The 21,811-nt window shown below is 38.2% G+C and overlaps 3 protein-coding genes across 3 annotated transcripts; all 3 read right to left on the reverse strand.

The window, feature by feature from the left end:
* Positions 1-7,140: 7,140 nt before the first annotated feature.
* LOC112182116 (glutamate receptor 2.8) lies at positions 7,141-10,768 on the reverse strand. Its single transcript, XM_024320555.2, has 5 exons — positions 10,459-10,768; positions 9,000-10,348; positions 8,528-8,840; positions 7,975-8,381; positions 7,141-7,901 (listed from the first exon to the last, which is right to left on the reverse strand). Exons 1-5 carry the CDS (start codon positions 10,739-10,741, stop codon positions 7,287-7,289), a joined length of 2,967 nt encoding a protein of 988 aa, XP_024176323.1. The 5' UTR covers positions 10,742-10,768; the 3' UTR covers positions 7,141-7,286.
* Positions 10,769-12,857: 2,089 nt separating this feature from the next.
* LOC121050985 lies at positions 12,858-14,111 on the reverse strand. The gene is made up of 2 exons (XM_040512670.1): positions 13,150-14,111; positions 12,858-13,042 (listed from the first exon to the last, which is right to left on the reverse strand). The coding sequence occupies exons 1-2, from the start codon at positions 13,969-13,971 to the stop codon at positions 12,968-12,970; spliced, it is 897 nt and encodes a 298-aa protein (XP_040368604.1). The 5' UTR covers positions 13,972-14,111; the 3' UTR covers positions 12,858-12,967.
* Positions 14,112-17,139: 3,028 nt separating this feature from the next.
* Positions 17,140-20,742, reverse strand: LOC112177414 (cytochrome c oxidase-assembly factor COX23, mitochondrial). The gene is made up of 3 exons (XM_024315706.2): positions 20,511-20,742; positions 17,888-17,964; positions 17,140-17,455 (listed from the first exon to the last, which is right to left on the reverse strand). The coding sequence occupies exons 1-3, from the start codon at positions 20,602-20,604 to the stop codon at positions 17,408-17,410; spliced, it is 219 nt and encodes a 72-aa protein (XP_024171474.1). The 5' UTR covers positions 20,605-20,742; the 3' UTR covers positions 17,140-17,407.
* Between the last annotated feature and the right edge of the window lie 1,069 nt (positions 20,743-21,811).

Here is a 21,811-nt window from a genome sequence, read left to right on the forward strand (position 1 = left end):
ACATGCAGCTTATGGATGTGGTTACAGCATATCTCTATGGGGATCTAAATTCAAAGATATATATGAAGGTTCCAGATGGACTTCAATTACCCAAATCAAGTGGCTCTAAACCACGGAGCGCATTTTCAATAAGATTAAAACGCTCACTATATGGATTAAAACAATCCGGACGGATGTGGTATAATCGTCTAAGTGACTACTTGATTGGGATGTGGTTCCAGATTTGCAATCGTAGCAGTTTATGTTGATGACATGAACCTAATTGATTCTCTAGATGAGTTAAAGGAAACTAGTAAATATTTGAAATCCAGATTTGAGATGAAAGATCTTGGGAAAACACGGTTTTGTCTCGGTTTAGAACTCGAGCACCGTAGTGATCGGATTTTGATCCATCAGTCTGCATATACTCAGAAAATTCTAAGGCACTTTAATGAAGATAAAGCGAAGCCTATGAGTACTCCCATGATTGGCCGTAGTCTTAAGCCCAGAAAAGATCCATTTCATCCAAAGAATGAGGACAAAGAATTATTAGAGACCGAAGTGCCCTATCTAAGTGCAATAGGCGCATTGTTGTACTTAGCTCAATGCACAAGACCGGACATCTCATTAGCAATGAACTTATTAGCTCGACATAATTCTGTGCCAACACGCCGCCATTGGATTGGTGTAAAGACAATCTTTTGATACTTAAGAGGTACGATGATATGAGCCTATTTTATCCCTACAAAGAGAAGAGGAATGACGGAAAATTGGGACAGGACCCCAAGAGGCAAGTTACCGCAGTCCAAGACTTTGTCGCCGGCCATGTTGCCCCCGCCGGCGCTACAACCGTCCAAGGTGGCTGGCGTCCCCCTACTTCCCTCCATCAAAACGACAATGATGTTTTGATGAGTTTTGCTGATGCAGGGTATCTCTCTGACCCTCACAAAGGTCGCTCCCAAACGGATTATGTCTTTACCATGGGAAGCACTGCGATATCTTGGAGGTCTACAAAACAGACCCTTGTTGCTACTTCCTCAAATCATGCAGAGAGTATTGTTGTACACGAAGCCGTGAGCGAATGTATATGGCTAAGGTCTGTAATTAGATATATTCGAGGAAGTTGTGGTTTGAAGTCTACCATGGATGAACCTACATGCATTTATGAGAATAATGCAGCTTGTATTAAGCAAATGAAGTTAGGTTTCATCAAGGGCGACAACACCAAGCATATATCGCCTAAATTCTTTTATAATCAGCAACAACAATCGCTTCTAAAGATTGACGTGAATCAAATCCGATCAGAGGATAATCTAGCAGACTTATTCACTAAGTCGTTACCTAAATCCACCTTCAAGAAATATGTGAAGAGCATCAGATTGAGAAAGTTATCTGAACTCTCACGATTGTAGCAATCAGGGGGAGATATCGACATCAAGGGGAGTTATGATGTCTACATGTTCGATCTCGAAGAGTGAAGGACGTATTGTACTCTCTTTCTCCTCCTTGAGCTTGTTTTTGTCTCACAGGGTTTTTCACTCGAGCAAGGTTTTTAACGAGGCAATGGATGAAGCGTCACCACCAAGTTTAAGCGGCACAACGGGGAGTGTTGAAGGAAATCAACTTTGTGTGCCTTATTAAACTAGGATTAGTTCTATGATTGTAATAGTAGAAGGTTCTAGAATTCTTACACCTGTTCGGAATAGTTTTCCTTGTATCATTAGAATATGTACTTTGTAATCCCTATGTATAGGGCTCCTATTATCAATAGTGGAACACACAATTCTCTCATCAATCGCTCTCAAATCTCTCATTCTTAAACAATTTTTTTTTTTTCAAAGAAGAGAAATTTTAAGATTTGTTGACATGATATGTCAACCAGATGTGTTTCTAAGATGTGTCTCTTCTTAGAAACCTATTTCAACCAAGCAAACGGATAAGCAAATCAAGCGATGCGAGTAATTAAATATCAGTATCAGTTCACAAGATCTTAAAATGCATACCGACCACACTCAAAACAAAGGCAGCCAGGTAAAAATTTGACATTATCTCACAGAAGAGCTCATTCAAACAAAGAATAGAAGAAACTATAATATTCTGAAAGTTAACTTGATCTAACCTTCTCTTTTTCCCTGTTAGTAGCTTTGTTATTCTCAGAAGTGATCTTCCTCTTCTAGTAGAATTCAACTTTGAAATCTTCAGCTTCCTCGATGATTTGGCTCAACAACTCCTTTTCTCTCTTCTCCTTCTCTGCAAGCTGGCTGAATATCACAAAACTTGGTGTATGAGATCTACCTCACAATCTTGTTAACTTGTGAATCATGTTGTGTAGGACAAGTTTACTTGAATATAAAGTAAACTTGTAGAAGAAGGAAACTTGGAGGACAAGTACACTTGGAGAACAAGTTTACTTGGAGAACAAGATGAACATGTAATAGTGTACGGCTTGTATATATAACCCCATATACACCATTGAATCAATATCAGAAAATTCATCTCTCACAAATATTTCTTCATTTCCATTGCATGATTTAACTTGGTATCAGAGCAAAGATCCGAATGGACTTTGTCTCTTTGTTTTTCCTTCATTTTTCTTTCCTCACACTCGGGGGTTAGATCTCTGTTCCTTCCTCAAATTTGGAGGTTAGTATTGTTTCTATTTTTCAAAAGGTTTGTTGCGGCTTCCTGACTAGTCGATCAATCCCTCTCGACTAGTCGACACACCTTCTATTTCAATTCTGCTGCATATTATTTTTTGTCAGTATTCCAATGGCTGGCCTTGATGCTCCACTTCCAGAATACTGGAATTGGTATTTAGAAAGTTGAAGTCTCCATTCAAAACCCAGATTCTTCCTCAGGTTCATTCGGAGGAGCAAAACTGAAAGGACATGGAAGAAGATGATTTCCGCTCACCTTCATGGAATCCATAAGATGGGACATGTCATTGGTACATTAAGGTGCCAGGGAATGAGGAAAGTGAAAAGTATGTCAAGTGGGAAGATGCTGATGGACATGTACTGTTAATTCTATACAAGGCCATGACCAATGAGGTAACCCAATTGATCATTGGGTGTGATTCTACTGCAGAAGTTTGGAAGACGCTCAATGATCTCTACTTGAATGAATCTAATTTTTCTCAGATCTATGAGTTATTGTGCAAGGCAACAAGGATGATGCAGGATGGGCAAGCAGTTTTAGTGTTCTACACCCAGTTGAAAAACGTTTGGGTTGAGATTGATTAGCAGTGACCAAACAAATTGAAGAATGCTGAGGATATTACTTGGTATTAGAAGGAGAAGGAGTGGAGCGTGTGCAACAGTTTCTAAGTGGAGAAGATGCTAGAGATGACATTGCAAGGGGAAAGCTGTTGTGTCGACAAGAGCCTCCTTCCCTTACTGAGGCTTTACCTACATTCGCAAGGATGAGTCTCAGCAAGATAGCACAAAGGCAGTTCATTCTGAAATCTCCAGCCTGACAATCCAAGCTAAGCCCCCAAGGGCTCAAGGTCCTCCTCCTAGCTTTAGTACACCACAATCAAGATTACATCCCATGACTCAGAGTTCTTCTCCAGGCAAGCCTGTATGTCAACATTGCAAATTGATTGGACATACCAAAGAGACTTGTTATAAGTTAGTTAGGTTCCCGACTGGATACTTCAGCAAATCGAAGCCAACTAAACCACGAGGCAGAGGAAAGGCAGCTATTCATCTTGTTCAGAGTTCAGAGTACTTTGGAGTCGCTGGGCAAGATATTACCATATGCAGTACTTACCCTCCCTCAGTCTCAATGGTTGCTAGAGGTATTGGTAAGATTGGTATGGCTTTAAAAATTTCTAACTTTGTAGGTTCAGATACTTGGATTATTGATTCTAGTACTTCAAATCATATGACCTATGATAGGATGTATTTCATTACCTTATCTACCCCTAATGTGTCAGTTGTTACAAATGACAATGGTGAATCCTTTCCTGTCCTAGATATTGGCTTCATAAGAGTCACACCTCCCTTAGTATTGCATGATGTGTTATATGTGTCAGACTTGTCTCACCACCTAACCTCAATTCCACAACTGAATACTCAATCCTTGTGCTCTGCGACATTTTTTCCCATGTATGTGGTGTTTCAAGATCTTCTGACCAGGGAAGTCATTAGCAAGGGGTATATGATGGGGGAGACTGTTTCATCTTGATCAAGCTTATGTCGAGGAGAGACCAAGGAAGAATATACCAGTTTCTTTGACTTTGATTTCTAGATAGCTTAATGAAGTCTAGTTATGGCACAGACGCTTAGGGCATCCTTCATTTAGTGTAATGCATAAAGCTATGCCCTCTTTATTTGTTGGCATTGATGAGTCATCCTTGCATTGTGGAACTTGTGTTTTGGTGAAAAGCCATAGAGTGAACTATCCATTGAGTCTTTCTAATAAAAGTTCTATACCTTTTGAGATTATTCACTCTGATGTGTGGGGACCTTTCAGAGAACCCACTGTTTCTGGAATGCGTTATTTTGTTTTGTTTATTGATGATTGCACTCGGTTATCATGGGTAGCATTGCTTAAGTCTAAGGATGATGTTTTTTTGTTTTTCAAGCTTTTCAAAAATTGATTCAAACACAGTTCAATGGTCATATCAAAAAATTTTGTTCTGATAAGAGGGGGAGGGGGGTGGAGTTTGTTAATCATGATTTTCAGGAATATTTCCAAGAAAAAGGTATAATCCATCAAACCACTTGTCCTCAAACACCTGAATAAAATGGTGTGTCTGAGCGCAAAAATTATCATCTCCTAGACATAGCACGAGCATTGCTATTTAGTACTCATATGCCCAAGTATCTTTGGGGTAAAGCAGTTCAGGCTGCCTGACATCTTATTAATCGTCTTCCTTCTAGTGTTCTTCAAGGGCGCATTCCCTTTGAAGTGTTGTCAACCCATTTCTCTATTCCTTCCTTCCATAATCTTCCTGGCCGTGTCTTTGTTTGTGTTGCCTTTGTCCACAGACCAAAAAATCAAAGGTCAAAGTTGGATGCCCGAGCTCTCAAATGTGTCTTAGTAGGTTATGGTTCTCATCAGAAAGGCTATAAGTGCTATCACCCACCTATACAAAAGTTCTACTTCACCATGGACGTGTCATTTTATGAAGATATATGTTATTTCTCCCCCAACAACATCTCTCTTAAGGGGAGAGTGAATTTTTTGAAGAGATGTTTGTTGGTGGAGAGTTGAAGAATAATAAAGACGCAGAAGAAGAGAGTACTGGTATCCCGGAATCAACTAGTCGAATTGCCCAACTTGACCAGTCGAACAAGAACCGGAGAAATGGGCAGAAGTATACTCGACCAGTTGATTTCTAAAGCTAAAGAAGACTCTATTCCAGCCTCCCCTCATTTGATACTTCAGCCCCTGATGTCAATCTTTCTAGTCAAGAAGCTCCATCTCAGGTATGTCCAATATCTTCACCTAGTAACCCTATAGAGTTTGTCTCTTCGTTACCGAGTAGAACTACCTGTGGTCAAACAACAAAAAAGTATGAACCTTTTTCTAAGGATAAATAGAAGCGAAGTTGCAGTTCTTCTGATATCATACATGTAAAGTATGTATAATGTAACACGACCATATAACCTTAAATTTAGCATCTAATATGTGATTCACCTTTCCATTAAAATGAAACTAGTGAGTACATTGGTGAGCAAGAGCAACATATGTGCTCAAAATTGGTGGTACGTACATCACCAAGCCATACAACTTGCAAAGCAACTTGGGCAAGCTTATGAGCTACCCCATCGGACTCACGACGTACATGTGAGAGTGTAGAACCGGGAAAGGAATACCTATTTTATAGTTTATATCAATGAATTAAAAAGCGCGCCTTCAGGCGCGCCTGAGGCTCAAAAAGCGGAAATCATGCCTGAAATTGAGTGTGTTTTGAAGGTTAGGCGACGAGGCTGCTGAGGCGGTTGAGGCGTCGACCAAGGCGTGAAAAGCGACGCCCAAGGCGTCAAAGGCGCAGGCCCAGCAACAACAGAAAAATGACGTCGTTTTGAAACAGATCGTGTTTAAAGCCTTTAGGTCGCGACTGTTCTGCTGTGAGTATTGGAGAGCCGATTTCAGCCTCCTCTCTTACAAGAGGCAGTAAGTTCGATCCCTATAACCCAGAGTTCGATTTAGGATTACGATTTTGATTCGCAGCAGTCAATTTGAAGGTATTATTGGAGTTCGATTCGCAGCCGGCCATTTCAAGGAATTGGAGTTCGATTCACAGCAGTCCATTTGAAGGTATGTTTCCAATTGATTCCATTATAAATCATGAAAAGTGTTTGAAACTTTGAACCAGATTCCAATTGATTCCAATTATGTCAAGAACTCAAGAATATATTTGAATGTTTGGTAATGTAAGAATATATGTATCTGGGTTTGAGTTGTTCCCGTGGCTGATTCAGGTGGTGGCGAGTTTGTGCAGTTGCCCAAACTCGAATTTTTGAGATAGAAAGTTTATGGCTGTGAAATCCATTCAATCTGTAAAAATGGCGGAACTGGGCGGTTTCCTCCATACGACGTTTGGAGTTATTTGACTTTTTATTAACAAAAGTACTATATACAGAAACTCGATCCATTTGGTTAAGGCTAAGGTATATCAGGCTTTGACTAGATATTTATAATCATATCTTGGCTTTTTAATTGTTAATGGCTTTGAAGTAGAAGTTCTGGCAAAGGAGTTTTAAACTTCTATATCTATCTGTAAGATATATTACATATAATGTTTATCCACGATTGCATATTCACACCCTAGCTTTTCTATTTTGTATTTGATCTTTTTTATATCTGTTCTCTTGCATCAGGAAGCAACTCTTATTGGGTTTTTCACCGGATGATGCATTTCCATTAGGAGCTCCATGTGTATGGTAATGCATCAGAATTGCCTTTGTTCTCTTTTTTATAATACCAGTACCATATTCCACAGTAATTGAGTGTTAATTGATATGCTGCCAGAACTTTAGATCTTTGATTTTATTTTGTGTTGATGATTTTGTTGAATTATATGGTTCTAGTACTTTATTTATTATAAGTGAATGACAATTAATAATGTTTTTTTTGTTACTCTTAGTGTGGTATATATAAGAGTAATAATTACATGAATATAGGTATTTTATACGTAAGGCTTACGCCTTACGCCTCAAGGCAAACACTTTCTTGAGGCTCACAGAAAAACGCCTCGGCCTACGCCTCAGCGTTTTAAAACATTGGTTTATATAGACATAAAACAAAAACCATAGTTGAATATTATTATGTCACAACAGGTTGGAAAATTTATGTTAACAATCGGAGAAATGTTGAGCTCGTTCAGGAGTGCCTTCCATTTCGCCATCATTTGTTATATCAACCTCAGTAGCTGGATTCACCTCTGCAGGCTCTTGACCAGTAGATGGTGTCGTAGTACTATTTTGTTGCTCTCCAATGAACTGTGAACTTGGATCTGCGCTGTCAGAACTGTCTCCCAATGGAATTTCCAAGCAGTTGTTTAGTATGGCATTAACTGCATCTCCCACATTAGCGACTCTATCTCGTTGAGTGGTTTTAAATGTATGAGAACTAAAATCTTTTTCATTAAAAATTTCTAACATAGTTCGAAATTTTCCTCGTGTAGAGGCTCCTGGATCAGTGAGAATCAAAACGTGCCTATGCTCGTAAAGGAAGGAAGCTAGAAATATGATGAGGGCGAGTACTGAAGCCACCCCGGCAATGAGGAATAGGCCCCAAAAGGTTTCAAGGCCAAGCCTGTTACTAGAAACCCCTGGGTTGGAGTTATCTTGACAACTGCCTTCTTTATTGAACCATTTGTTTTCAATGTTCAGTATAACATCCCCTTCGGTCACGTTTAGGATTGCTTGCGAAACATCATGAAGAAGAGGAGAACCTTTTGGAAAGACCTGCAAGTCACCTTGGCAAATTAGTAAACAAACCAGACATATATCTACAGAGAGAGAGAGAGAGAGATCTTACAAAGGCAAAGCCATCAGTTTTAAAAATTGGTCCAACCATAGTATATTTGGAACAATATTTTGCAAGAAAAAGCTTCATGTTGGGGGTTTCATCAATAGCAGCTGCAATACCACCATTTTCACTGCCTTTCGAAAGAAGAGCATCACATTCTTCAACAGATTTATATGCCTTAAGCTTGGACTCATCAAAGCCTATTTCTCTTAAGATATCATAAATATATGTATTGTTTTGGTAGCCAACGGTATCCCCATTCCTTAAGTAATGCTTTAGATCAGTAACAACAGGGTAAAGTTTTTGGACTGTTAATAGTGACGCAAGATTAGCCGTGTAACTTTGTGTCAATATGAGCATAACAAATACCCATATAATCATCACAAATCTAGCCAAGTTGCTAACTACTCTCTCCCCTGTAGAGTACAAGTGGAAAATCTTAGTTAGAAATTTTTAAACCTAATTTACGAAAATTTAAATAAATGGAGTTCTATAGTATATAGAATTGCAAATTGAAATGTCTTGATTAATCTGAAATTAGTTAAGGGTATTGGACAATTACTGTGTGAAAAAACCATGGTCGAGAAAGAAAACCAGATGCTCGTGCCAACTTGATATGAGGGAGGGCCACGAAAATCTGCATTGATTCGGTGTTCAAGAACCCAAACCACGAAACCAATAAGGACAAAGAAACAAGAGGTTGTCAGCCAAAGATCCCATGTCAAAGGCTTTAAGAAAACCCACGCACTTTTTCTCCTGATGTCTTTGAGTGGCACAACCATCACAACACCAGATTCTGTGTATGGCATGGTAAAATCTACATACAATGATCTATTTCCTCTAATTGTTTCATCTCCCACCACAGCATCAAACTTCTGTTAGTAATGAAATTAAGTATATTAGCATCTAAGCATGCATGAAAAGTCAGAATGTATTATATGTTTTAATATCCATATATAATATATATACATACATATAAATCAGAAACACAATATTAGTTACTGTTTAAAACCATGAAAGAAGAAGAATTTTACCCCAAGATATACTTGATAGCACAAATCATTGTAAGTGCCAGCCATTTTGCCATCAGGATTTGCAAAGGGAATCAACTCGTAAGAAAGAGCATAAGGTAATATGTCCACTGCAGCCTTAAAGACGTCAATACTGAACCCTGTGACATATGTTGTGTTAGTGCTTGGATCTTTTGTCACAGAAACGAACTCAGTGAAACCTTCCTTTACGGGAACTCCTATTCTCAACTTCTTGCCGTTTGCTGGGTTTACCCATCCTTTGGGAACAGAGATTGAATCTCCGGGCCATATAATTGGTCCAAGATCGCCTTTAGAAGTTGAACTTATGCTCGAGTTTACTGATGATGGTGAACCCAATTTTCTCATGATTCCATTTTTCAAGGTCCAAAATCCAACTGTTCTAGCTCCACGACCATTTATATTGACTATCTGAAAAGTTGATGTTTGACGCTGCCCATCAACAAGGCTGAAATTTCCAGCTATGCCTTCAAATCTAGTAAGTGACAGTGCTTGGCAAAGTTTTGGACCATATTGAGAGACCTCAAAACTTTCAAGATCTGTTGATGAGTTGATGGAAGCATTGTTCCTTTGGAAACCAAAGCTTGTAGTCCTAACTTCTTCAATTGCCATGGCCAATGCAAACGCAGCATCGTAAGCCCACAATGCAAAAATATTCAACTCAGCACCAATGATGGTTGGATTGTCTTTGCGGAATTGTTGTTTCCACCGAAGCTTGAATTCTTCAAACTCTACAGTCGCTGGAATGTAAGTTTGCACACCTAATACACCTTGCATGGAATTTATAGCTGAAGAATTCAGAAACTTCAAACTATTAGGTATGCTGTTAGTTGTGAGCCAAACATAGCCTTCACTCATCATTCCAATCTCTTTTGCCTTGGCAAATAGCCTGGATGACAAATCAGCTGTCATGTGGACGATGAAGACCCTTGTTTGCATCGTCATTAGCTTGTAAAGCTCTTCAACTATTTGGCTATCTGTGGCTGATGGGGAAACGATGCTCCGGTATGGTACACGGGCATCAACCTCCTCCAAGGCATCAGTTAAACATGGTACGACTCCTTCCCCAAACTCATTGTCTACGTATATGAGCACCACTTGCCTCCATCCAAAACCTTTTACAACTGCACTTAATGCTTTTACTTGGGCCGAGTCATTTTGTGCAAACTGAAAAAAGTAGGAGCTTCGCAGTGAAGTAAGAGAAGGGCTTGTTGCAGAGAATGATACAATGGGCACCTCAGCTTGCTCCCCAAGACTTATAACAAAGCTCTCTTCCATTGATGTCACTGGTCCTAAGATTGCTTGCACATGTGCATTCTCTATCAGATCTAGAGCTGTATCTCAATGAAAAAGGATAATCATAATAAAAATAAGATCAAATGATACAGATACGTCCACACGAGTAAAATTGAATCTGGGTTGAAACCAAAAGTGAGAGAACTACCTGCAGAAGCTGCACTGACAACATTTCGTTTGGACTCTCTAGTGTTCAAAACCAATCTAGTGTTATAGTAAGTATGAGAAGCATAGAAGTCTGAAAGGGCCATATTAATGCAGCTCAACAAAATCTTCCCCACCTGTGAATTAAGGTCATGAAGAATAACTCCTACATTCACCGGGATGGTTTGGTTTTGTGCCATGGCAGGGGAAAACCATGATGACAAAACGAAGATAAGGATAAAAAGAGAGTACGTATAAAGGTTGGAAGTGTACTTTTTATTGATCATACTTGAATCTTTTGAAAGCTGGTTAGTGTGATATGAGGCTCTGTCCAGGATTAAGAGTCCAAAAGAAATTATTTATATGGAGGCAATGGTGGAAGAGTCTTAATGTCCCTGGTAAACAACCCATCAGATCCGCCACCGACGCAATATTCAAATAAGGAAAGAGCTAACACTAGTTAAATTCAGTGCATTCATAGTCATTCAATAAACAAATAAGTAGAGTGATCAGACCAAACTGGATGACTTTGTGGCAGTCAGGTCGATTATCAATGGGATATGATGGTGCAAAAGAGAGGCATATTTTGTCAATTTGTCGTAATGTCTTTTCTTTTTCTGCTTTCTTAGATACTGTTTCTATTTTTCTATAAATTGTCTGAAGTTGTCAAGTATTCCATATCCCTCTACCAGTTTACTTTGACCAATTAAAATACCCATAAACGCAGCTAAGATTCTAAAGTCTAATAAAAAATAAGAATCCACAAAACCCGGACTCACTCTTGTCTAGGGTTGCAGCTTTCTTCTTGTCCGGCGGCGTGCTTGGGCGGCGTTGGCTCGCCTTGCCTTCTCGACGCGACTGCCCGATGGGAATTTGAAAACTAGTGGCCCGGCAATTTCTTGGAGAGGGGTTACAGCTAGGGCTGTCAATTTCGACACGACCCGATAACACGACTCGAAACCCGCACGAAATAAAGCGGGTTGAACCCGCACGATTAAAAAGCGGGTCGGCAGCGGGTCAACCCATCATGACCCATTTAATAAACGGGTCGGCCACGGGTCAACCCGCCAACACGAAGTGAACCCGTATAACCCGATTATGCTATACTTCTTCTTGAAATTTTGGACGTTGGGAGTATTTGATCCTAGGATTGGACAATTTGAAATATTTTGTTTCATCATTATTGGATTTAATTATTTATGAATTATATATAATTATTTATATTCTTCGTCATATGAAAATTTTAGTGAATTTAATCAATTTATGCATGTTTTTAGTTAAATGGGTATCAGTGTTAACCCTTAAATGGGTCATTTTGTCCAACACGACACGACCTATTTATTAAATGGGTTAAGCGGGTTGGAAACGGGTAACCCGTTTAATAAATAGGTTGGGTTTGGGTTTAAATTTTCGACACGATTAATAAATGGGTTGGGTTTGGGTTTGTCTCTTGTGACACGACATATACCTTGACCCGACACGAACCCAACCCGACACGACCCATTGACAGCCCTAGTTACAGCTCGAGTCCGGCGCTGGATGGTTTTGGCAATGAGCACCGAAAGAAATCTTGGACTCAGTGGGCGGCGGTGCAACGCGGATCGAGTGTTGAGGCACCTCCTGGATCTCTATGACCGGCAGCATGGTGGAGGGGCTGGACGGTGGCGGCGACATGCTGAATCGGGCTGCTTTCGACTGGTTTCGACGTGGTTCGGTCGGGGTTCGACGTGGGTTGAGGCAGCGAGGTCGGGTCTTGCGGTGCGGCGGCGAGGCTGGAGTCAGTGGCAGTAGCGAGGGCTGGTACAGATTGCGGCGGCGGGATCTGGTATCGGGTGGCAGCAGTCAACCATTGGAGGCTGCAGATGGACGGTGGGTTTGGGTCAAGCTTTCATTGTTGGGCCTGAGCAGGGGCTTCCTTCTTGGGCTGTTGGGCTGGGTTGTTTGACCTAGGCCCTATTTATTTTGTTTAAGTCAGTTTTGTTTCAATAATTCCCTATTTTTAGGGATTGTCTAGGATTGTCTAGGCACTTGTGTGCATCTAGCTTTATAATGGGGAAAAGGTATCGAACACAAGCCTCCAACAATCACTCAACAGACACAAGAAATAAGGAGTAGCAAACTCATAAAATAGGGCAAATCCATGCCACAAATAAACTGATTTTATTCATAAACTATAACCTATCTAACAACGATTACATTACCCATATTTATAGGGTTTACAATACTTGGAGAATAAGTAGACTTAAGCTAAAATGGAAAGCTAATTAAATATAAAACCTAAATTAAATGTAAAACCTAAATTAAATGTAAAAAGATACCCTAAAAATATCTAAACAATGAAATATCAAATATTACAAATCTATAATAAAATAACAAAATAATGCATTTGATGTTGCCCCATATGCACCCACATCAGGCTTCCCTGGTTGGAAAGAATTCGTCCTCGAATTTGAGCCATTGATTGAAGAAAATTCAACAAAATCTTCTATTGCTTCAAATCTTCTTTTGACAGATTAGCTTGCAATTGATTCCTTCCATTCCAAATAAATAAATACTTTGAATACCTTCCTAATCTTGACTTGAGAAATCTACTCATAATAATAAATTTTGCCAACCCAAAATTTGTCTCACCTTTCTTGATATGATTGACAATATCAATTAATATCTTCGGAATCTGTAAGTAGAAAATACTAACCCCAATGAAATCAATAAATTGATGAGTTGCATCTTCTTGTAATGGATCATGAAATTTGAGGGATGCATCTTTGCTTTTAGATTCAACACTCTTCACCAGCTTGTTGGAGACAAATGACTTCTTAAGATCAACACCAACAATTCTGTTAGGATGCTCACGTATTAACCCACACATACTATGTTCTATTTCTTGAGATCCTAAAACAATGTCGATATCCAGATCTAGTTTGGGCTTTGGATCTGAATTACCCACATGATCAGCCAATTCAAAGATATCACCCATGCATGAATTAATTTCATGACTTACAATTGCTGATGATGTTTCCACAAGATGGACTGGCATGGTTTTAACGATATTTTGTTGCACTGGGAGATGAATCATTTGCATGGGCAGGTCAACCTCTTCAATCTCCAAGCAATTTTCATCGCAATCTTCAGAATCGTAATTATCTTCATCCTGTATGTCTGGCTCACACAAAGAAGCACAGCGATGAGAGAGATCAATGTATTGTTCCTCCTCAATACTCTCACTGCTTTGGTGTGAAACTTCGATGCGATTGACACATTGATTATAGGTGGTAACGTTTCTCTCCCCGTCGGAACTCTTACGATCTTGTCGTCGAGTTTCGATGCGATCGACACGTTGATGATAAGTGGTAACGTTTTTCTCCCCGTCAAAACTCCTATGACCCCGTCGTCGAGTTTCAATGCGATCAAGACGTACCGCAAGTTGCTGAAGCATCCTTTTGATTTCAGCCATGTCGTTGTTGATGTCACGACCCTCCATTCGAAAACCTCCCCTTCGTCGCCCGACCTGAGACATGGAATCCACCAAGCTCTTGCCAAAGCTCTGATACCAATTAATGGGGAAAAGGTATCGAACACAAGCCTCCAACAATCACTCAACAGACACAAGAAATAAGGAGTAGCAAACTCATAAAATAGGGCAAATCCATGCCACAAATAAACTGATTTTATTCATAAACTATAACCTATCTAACAACGATTACATTACCCATATTTATAGGGTTTACAATACTTGGAGAATAAGTAGACTTAAGCTAAAATGGAAAGCTAATTAAATGTAAAACCTAAATTAAATGTAAAACCTAAATTAAATGTAAAAAGATACCCTAAAAATATCTAAACAATGAAATATCAAATATTACAAATCTATAATAAAATAACAAAATAATGCATTTGATGTTGCCCCATATGCACCCGCATCACTTTAGCTATTGGTTTTGGTCTTGTTGACTTAATTCTCAGTGTCTCTAGTTGTACACCAATTGAGGTCTCTAGGCGACTAGATTACTAGGTATTAGTTAGGTTGGGAGGGTCGGATCCTTCTAGCGCCTCTAGCGTAGTACCAAAGGGGGCTCCCATTATGTTCTACGTATTTAATTGTACAATGAGTAGGTCTATTTCTATGTACCACTGTGGGTACTACCACTATCTTCTTGTCTGTCTGATGGCAGTGGAAGGATATATTACAGCCTATTCTAGTTTATGAATATATTTTCTCGCTCGCGAGCGCTTCAAAAAAAAAATACTAAAGTCTAATTGATATATATTCTTCAAAAAGTCATAATCGCATAATTGTTTTGTTAATCTAATTACTAACTGTAAGTGTCAAGTTTGTTCTCTTTTTACTAATCAAAAACCTTTAACATATAGTTCAATATAATCAACTGAGTCAGACATTTCTTGCAATGCATCGATCTTAGTCAATAGTCACTTATTTCAAGAACCCACCTTTGACCATCTTCTTGGGGTTTAAAACAAGAGAACTTGATGATCAAAGTATAGATATTTTGAACCTAACAATAATTTAAGATCTACACGTTTCAAACTTTCAGCACCTCTATGTGACTAGAAACTTTACCATGTCAATGCTGAACTCACTGAAGCAGGTTGCCTGCAATGCTGCAAATGACTGGTTATCACCGTTTCGATATATGGAGACAGTACCGCCCGACCATATCCACTGACAGGTTACAGGTGCCCGTTAAAAACTTTCCCTCTATTTTGCTCATCTGATCAGGCCAAGAAACCTGCAAATCGTGCTCCATGCAAAATGTTTTCAATCAAGAAAGCTATAACAGAGCACGTAGCGGATGGATGAAGAATTATACACTTCTTAAATATCCACCGACAGTTCCTCACAGGAGATGACTTCTTAGTGGCATTTCAAAGAATATGAACTGAACGCCTCCATCCCCTCCTTCGCTCTTTCGTGCTTTTTTATTCGAAACCCTAGGCAGATAAACGCACAAAAACCTTCGAAATAAATGCTCAACGATATCAAAATTTTAGTCCCTATACAATAACACAAAAAAAACCCCCAAGAGTTCATACCAGTTCTGTGTCCAAACTCTCTCTTATATATTCAGCATTGCGATTTTAAAAAAAAAAAAATCTTACCATTGAGAAGTTAAATTAACCTTGAAGATTTCTTCTCAAAAAGGAAAAAAAATAAAATTAACCTTCAAATATACCATATATTAGTGACATAGTGTTTCCTTCGTAAGTAGAAAGACTAGTTGTAGCATTTGAGTTGTTTATCTGATCAAAAAAATAAAATAAAATAAAAAGATATTTTTTCAAAAAATCAATGCAAACGTTTATTGTAATTCTCAAATTTATGAGTTCGAGTGAAAGTTAAATTCACATTACCAACCGTTATTTGTTTGATGGACTTGTATGAATAAACTATTTCTTACATTGATTTTTTATGGGGATAATCTTTAAATATTGATTTAAATTGGACCTGCTTGAATTTAACAAAGGTGAACTATTTGAGGATAAACCAAAAACAAAAATGGTGTGAAACCTGAGGAGACTCAAGCTTACAACAACAACGAAGATCAAACTTAGCTTCTCCCTTAAGAAGCTAGGGGTTTGCTCCTAGTGGTCGTGTTTGGATCATTCTTCAACAGGCTGGTCAGGTCCTAAACTCCTAATAGCCTATAGAAGAATGATTCAAACATCTTATGTATGTTATTTATAATTTATTATCTGAAAATTAGTATAATAATAATAGTTTGGACTGGTCCAGATGATTTCAAAGGTTTCAAATAGCACGCAATCATATTTTAGAAGGTGGGGAAAGTTTAGAACCTGATGGACACCTTTTGGATGGGTTCAGATTATTGTTGCGACGTTTCTCCTCTGTGGAATGTTCGTATACACCAAGAGATTGTAATAGGGTGGCACATGAGCTCTCCAAATATGCAGTGAAAAACATGCAGACTTGTACCTAGACGGGAAACTACCCAACCTGGTTACTTGAACTTGTAGAGGCGGACTTGGTCGCCTAGTTTTTTGCTTATACTATTTGCTAATTGTCATCCTCATGTATCATGATACATCCAATAAATGGTTTTTTATTCTCAAACAAAAAAAAATTCTTTAAATATTGATTTAAGTTAGATATGCTTGAATTTAACAAAGGTCTGAACTATTTGAGGATAAACCAAAAACAAAAATGGTGTGAAACTTGAGGAAACTCAAGCTTACAACAACAACAAAGATCAAACTTAGCTTCTCCTTTAAGAAGCTAGGGGTATGCTCCTAGTGGTCGTGTTTGGATCATTCTTCAACAGGCTGGTCAGGTCCTAAACTCCTAATAGCCTATAGAAGAATGATCCAAACATCTTATGTATGTTATTTATAATTTATAATTTATAATACATACATTATAAATCTGAAAATTAGTATAATAATAATAGTTTCGACTGGCCTAGATGATTACAAAAGTTTCAAATAGCACGCAATCATATTAAGAAAATAAGTTATTATCTGATGTACTCTGACTAAATTTTTATAGACTAAACTAGCAGATCAGCATAGCAAGTCTTAGGAAGACCAAAATAATACTTTGACTGAAACGGCAGTCCAGTCCTTAAGTTTGCAAATGAGCATCTAAAATAGAGTTCTCGAAGGCTGTTTAACAATGCAACGAAAAGAAAAACAGTTCTGTTCAATTAAGTGTGGCTACAGTAACGATTCTGTTTTTATTTTATTTTTTTGTTTTGAACTTCTAATCTTGCAAAGATCTACACATGGTTAACAGTATAACTACCATCAACATTCCAAACAAAATAACAAAATATTCATCGTCCTTTACAAATGGCACAAACTTGGACAAGTTACACAGAACCAGCTATATCATTTGCCTGGGTATCTAATACCAATCCTGATGAGCTCAAATCTAACATTTGCACCTTATGATACGAGTTATAGATCATGAAAGGAATTCAAGAGAAAAGAGACCTACTCTTGTTTCGCTCCAATCGAGCTTCTCTCTGTTGAAACAAAAATTTACAATCATAAGTAGCGATCAAGCAGGAAAATGCAAACAGATGATTCTACTATAAAACTGAAAATTTGTGTTCGTAAACCTACAAAACAATGTCCATCTACATGCCACAATTATTTATGGACCATTCATGCAATAACTAAGTCATATTCAAAGATATGCGGAGCAGCTATTTTTTTACTACCCCTGGGAATTAACTGTCTACACAAAAAATGATTCAGGTGCAGGCACTCTTAAACAATAGACAACTGTAAAAACCCAATCATATTTCTTGGTGGGAAGGACTTATATAACGGAACTTGCACATGATTATGTTCAATATATTAATATTCAAAGCCATAGCCAGTCTTTCATCACTTCCATAAAGGTATATTATGAAATACATACAGAGAAATTAAGAATCTAAAAGCAGCAATACCTCCTTTTTCTTGCATTCTTTATAAATATCAAAATGTTCTTGACATTTGCTCTTGTCTGAGTGATATTTTTCTAGACCTGCAAATTTTACGCCAAAAAAAAAAAGATTTAATATTTAGCCAAAAAAAAAAACTCAAAAACTTTAGTGGAGATTAATTTTATGAGCGAGTAAACTACAAAGTAAAACTCAAGAATCAAGTCAGCAAAATTTTACTAGAATCGTAACCCCTTGTGTGTGTTTATGTGTATCATGTGTGCAGACACCAACTAAGATGTTCAGATAGACTGAGAGAGGAGCTTATTCTCTGCAACATAAACTCTCCAATATAACCATATTATAAAGAAGCTAAGTCATTATATTCCCTGTTCAATGTCATGATCACTCTTGAGCAATATACAAGAAAAATTAAAAATTAGCCAAGAAAAAGCAATAAACTAGATGGCAGTCAAAAAGTGCCATAGAACATATGACGGTGTAACTGACATGACATGTTTCACAGTTGGGAAACTCAAGGAAGAGAGATGTGAGTACAATTTGGTGATCATACATCTGTTGTAATCAAGTTGGTAAACATTAAATCACCTAAAGATATACTTGTCAGCTGCTGAAATTCATTTTATTGTGATGAATGTTAATGAAACTTTCTGAAAATATAAGCATTTCAAAACGAAAAGGAGGCTTAGGTTGTGGGACACATACTATATGTTTCGGCCAATTTCCGTAGGTATAATGTAACCAACTTCAATATGAGCTCCTATTTTCAACTCTTAGATAACCCACATTGAGAACAACCTTACCCAAATGCCAGACTGCTAGAGTGGGAGGGGATGCTGCAAGAATAACTTACTGAAAAACTTCTTCAACGTAACTATATCTTATATGACTCTATTGTCACCTAGTCTGCATTCTTAAATTCTCTAACTTAACAATTAATCCAACTCCAAAGAGATTCTAACGACTATGGTGGTATATTGTGGGTTGCACTCTGAAGATTGTCTTAATAGTTTAATGCAGCAGCTATAAGTTGGTTGGAAAAAAATATATAGCCTCTTTGGAAGCCTAAGACTAAGCCCAACCCTTTTTGGTCCAAAGGAAAGTCTCCATGGTAGTTTAAGGGTCTTGCCAGGTTAATTTACGGTTTTATGAAGAATAATTATGAGCCTAGTGGTTTTAAGAGAATATTTAAATCTTAGGGTGAGTACTCAAGGGTCTTGAGTGTGTCTTTATGTCTATTTGATAAGTATTCAACGGTCTTACTATTATTAAGTCTTTAATAGTCTTCTGGTGTTCTAGGAGTCTAAGGGTTGTGTTTGAAGCCTTTAAATATGGCTACCAATTGTAAACCCAATTCAAATCGGAATGAAGTAAAATTGAGTTTTATTGAAGGCTTGGTGCCTTGGTCTCTCTCCCCTAACCTCATTCTATTTCTCCCTTATACAGCTAATAACTCTCTGTTTTTTGTAAAATCATTCTGCTTTCTTAATCTCTCAACACTCCCAAACCCACTCTCACCAACTCTTGCTCTCTGCTGCATCATAGTTGACTATTGTAAATTAGCCAGCAAATATAGTTTCTGTTAACAGCCCCGGTCAGTTTCTGTCCTACGCCAACCTTTTCTCAACATTTAAGTAATAGCAATATCCACTACCCAAAAGATCTACAGTGTTAAACTTACAGCAGCATCACATACAAATAGAACTCATTGTAAAAGGCCTATTGCTTGTTAATTTATGAGGTAAATCCAACAAGCAAGAGTTAGCATGCAAATACTAATACATATAACATAACGGATCTCATCTGCATAGAGCCTCATCACCTAAGTTAAATATAGCCAGTTCTACCGTATGCATACTTCATCAAAAAGTATACTTGCCGTCCATAAGTAACTTACAAATAACTTACAGCCATTATCACCAAGTAACCTAACCTAACTTTGCAAGTGATGCAATTACGGGCACACCCACAGATATGTCTTATCTCCACATAATTGTCTAAGCCAAATGCTTCCACTTATGTTGTAGGCCACTATTCATTCCCTTGGACTCATCAAGAAAATACCAATGTGATAGCACCTGATAAGTAAAGAAGTGCCTAAGGCACACCTTGAGGCACACCTTGAACAACTGGGGTGAGTTCAATGAAACAGCCCAACGGTTTTTTTCTCCAGAGAGAAATGATAATTCTCTGAAACTAACCATGCGTATCTCTGTGCTCCCAAACTGACAAAGCCTCTATCATTCCCAGAGCTATGAACCCATCCACCTCTTAATCAAAATCTTTATCCAATTTTCCATCAATGCATACCATATTACTGCTAGGAAAACTTTTTCCGAACCATAAGCTACTAAATTTCTTAAACTCAACTCAAACAGAGGATACCCAATACAGATTAAAGCCTCAAGAGTTAACATAATCAACACTTGAATAGAGTCAATTTTCTGAAACCCAGAAAGGATCAGATGATTTAAAGCAAACCCAACAAGAACATTACAAAAAGATGCTTGCTTTTTCACTAGGAATCGAAAAACCCATTGGATATAAGGCCAGGCAATAGTTAGCTAATTAGTAAGTAATGATGATAAACAAAAGAAAGAGAAGGGAAATGAGTTCCAAGTAGCCTTACATTTGAGAGAGGCAGTGTACTGCTGATAACATTGAGAATCAGAGATTCTAGCAGCGCTTGGATATGGAGGTGTTGACGCACTCGATGACGCCATTGCTATTGCTCCTTCTTCAGTTCTTCTATCTACCCTCTACTCGCGGCGACTCGGGCCACTCGGCTCTCTTGATTTAAGATTAAATGCAATAAGGTAAGGGAGGCCCGAGCAAGCACGGAAATTCAGACCCAAAAAAAAAACAAGAGCAAGCACGGAATGACGGAAACAATAAAAATGGGCACCTAAAAAATGAGCCGCACGCGGCCCGACCACGACACAAACCAAGATTTGAGGTCGTTAATTTTCATTTTGCACCGCGACGTAAAAGAACTAAAGAAGTGTTTCACATTCGACCCCTTTTGTTTTTTTTTTGTTTTTTTTGTTTTTTTTTTGGAGAATTGGATTGAACATATATTAAGTTAAGGGGGATAATACAAAGGAATATAAGTACACGCAACCTACGATGAAAGTCAGGACATAAGCAGTTACCTAATAACTAGGCTGGCTACCTGCAACAATCACAAAAATGAACTTATAAACCAATCGGAAAAAGTGAAAAAAATATCTTCACTTCTTCTCAAACCTATTCTAAAGGTGGCCTCATTAAAACCTTGTTTAGATAAGACCTATTAGGACAAAACTCTGAACCGAGGAAAAAGTGCCACCACACAAAAAGAGCTAAGACTAAAGTTGACCATTGTCATCTCGGATTGAGACATCATCTCTCGCGTGGCAAAAATGACTAGAGTCGCAAATAGCACCAACAGCTTGATGAAAACAGATCGGATGAAGCAACTGGAATGTGGGACATCTTCTGGTATCAACATGGACGTTGATCTGATCAATTAATTGGTGTATGATGAAAAGAAAATGCCTGAAACTGTCAATGTCAGCCACTTATGACCGTCGCATCATCGCAAAGATACTAATAAGGACCGACCAACTGGAATTCCACCCCTGGAAATAAGCTATAGATCAACTCCTTGGCAATGGACTATGGTCAAAGCCCTCCGCTACCGTATCATCGTCGCAATTCCAACAAAGATTTGGTCGAGAAGCTATAATGAAAGACAAAAAAAAAAAAGTTAGTAGCAAATGAAAAAAAATAATAATAAATACTGAATGTAGTGGTAGAGGTCTCCAGAAATTGACAGTCAATAGTGCAACAAAACCACCAAAGAGGCAACAAGCACAAACCTCCAACAAAATAACCTACAGTTAGATTTAAAAAGACATAGCCTAAATAAACAGACTAGCGAACTAGTCA

The sequence above is a fragment of the Rosa chinensis genome, chromosome 1, assembly GCF_002994745.2.
Source record: "Rosa chinensis cultivar Old Blush chromosome 1, RchiOBHm-V2, whole genome shotgun sequence".
Taxonomy (NCBI): domain Eukaryota; kingdom Viridiplantae; phylum Streptophyta; class Magnoliopsida; order Rosales; family Rosaceae; genus Rosa; species Rosa chinensis.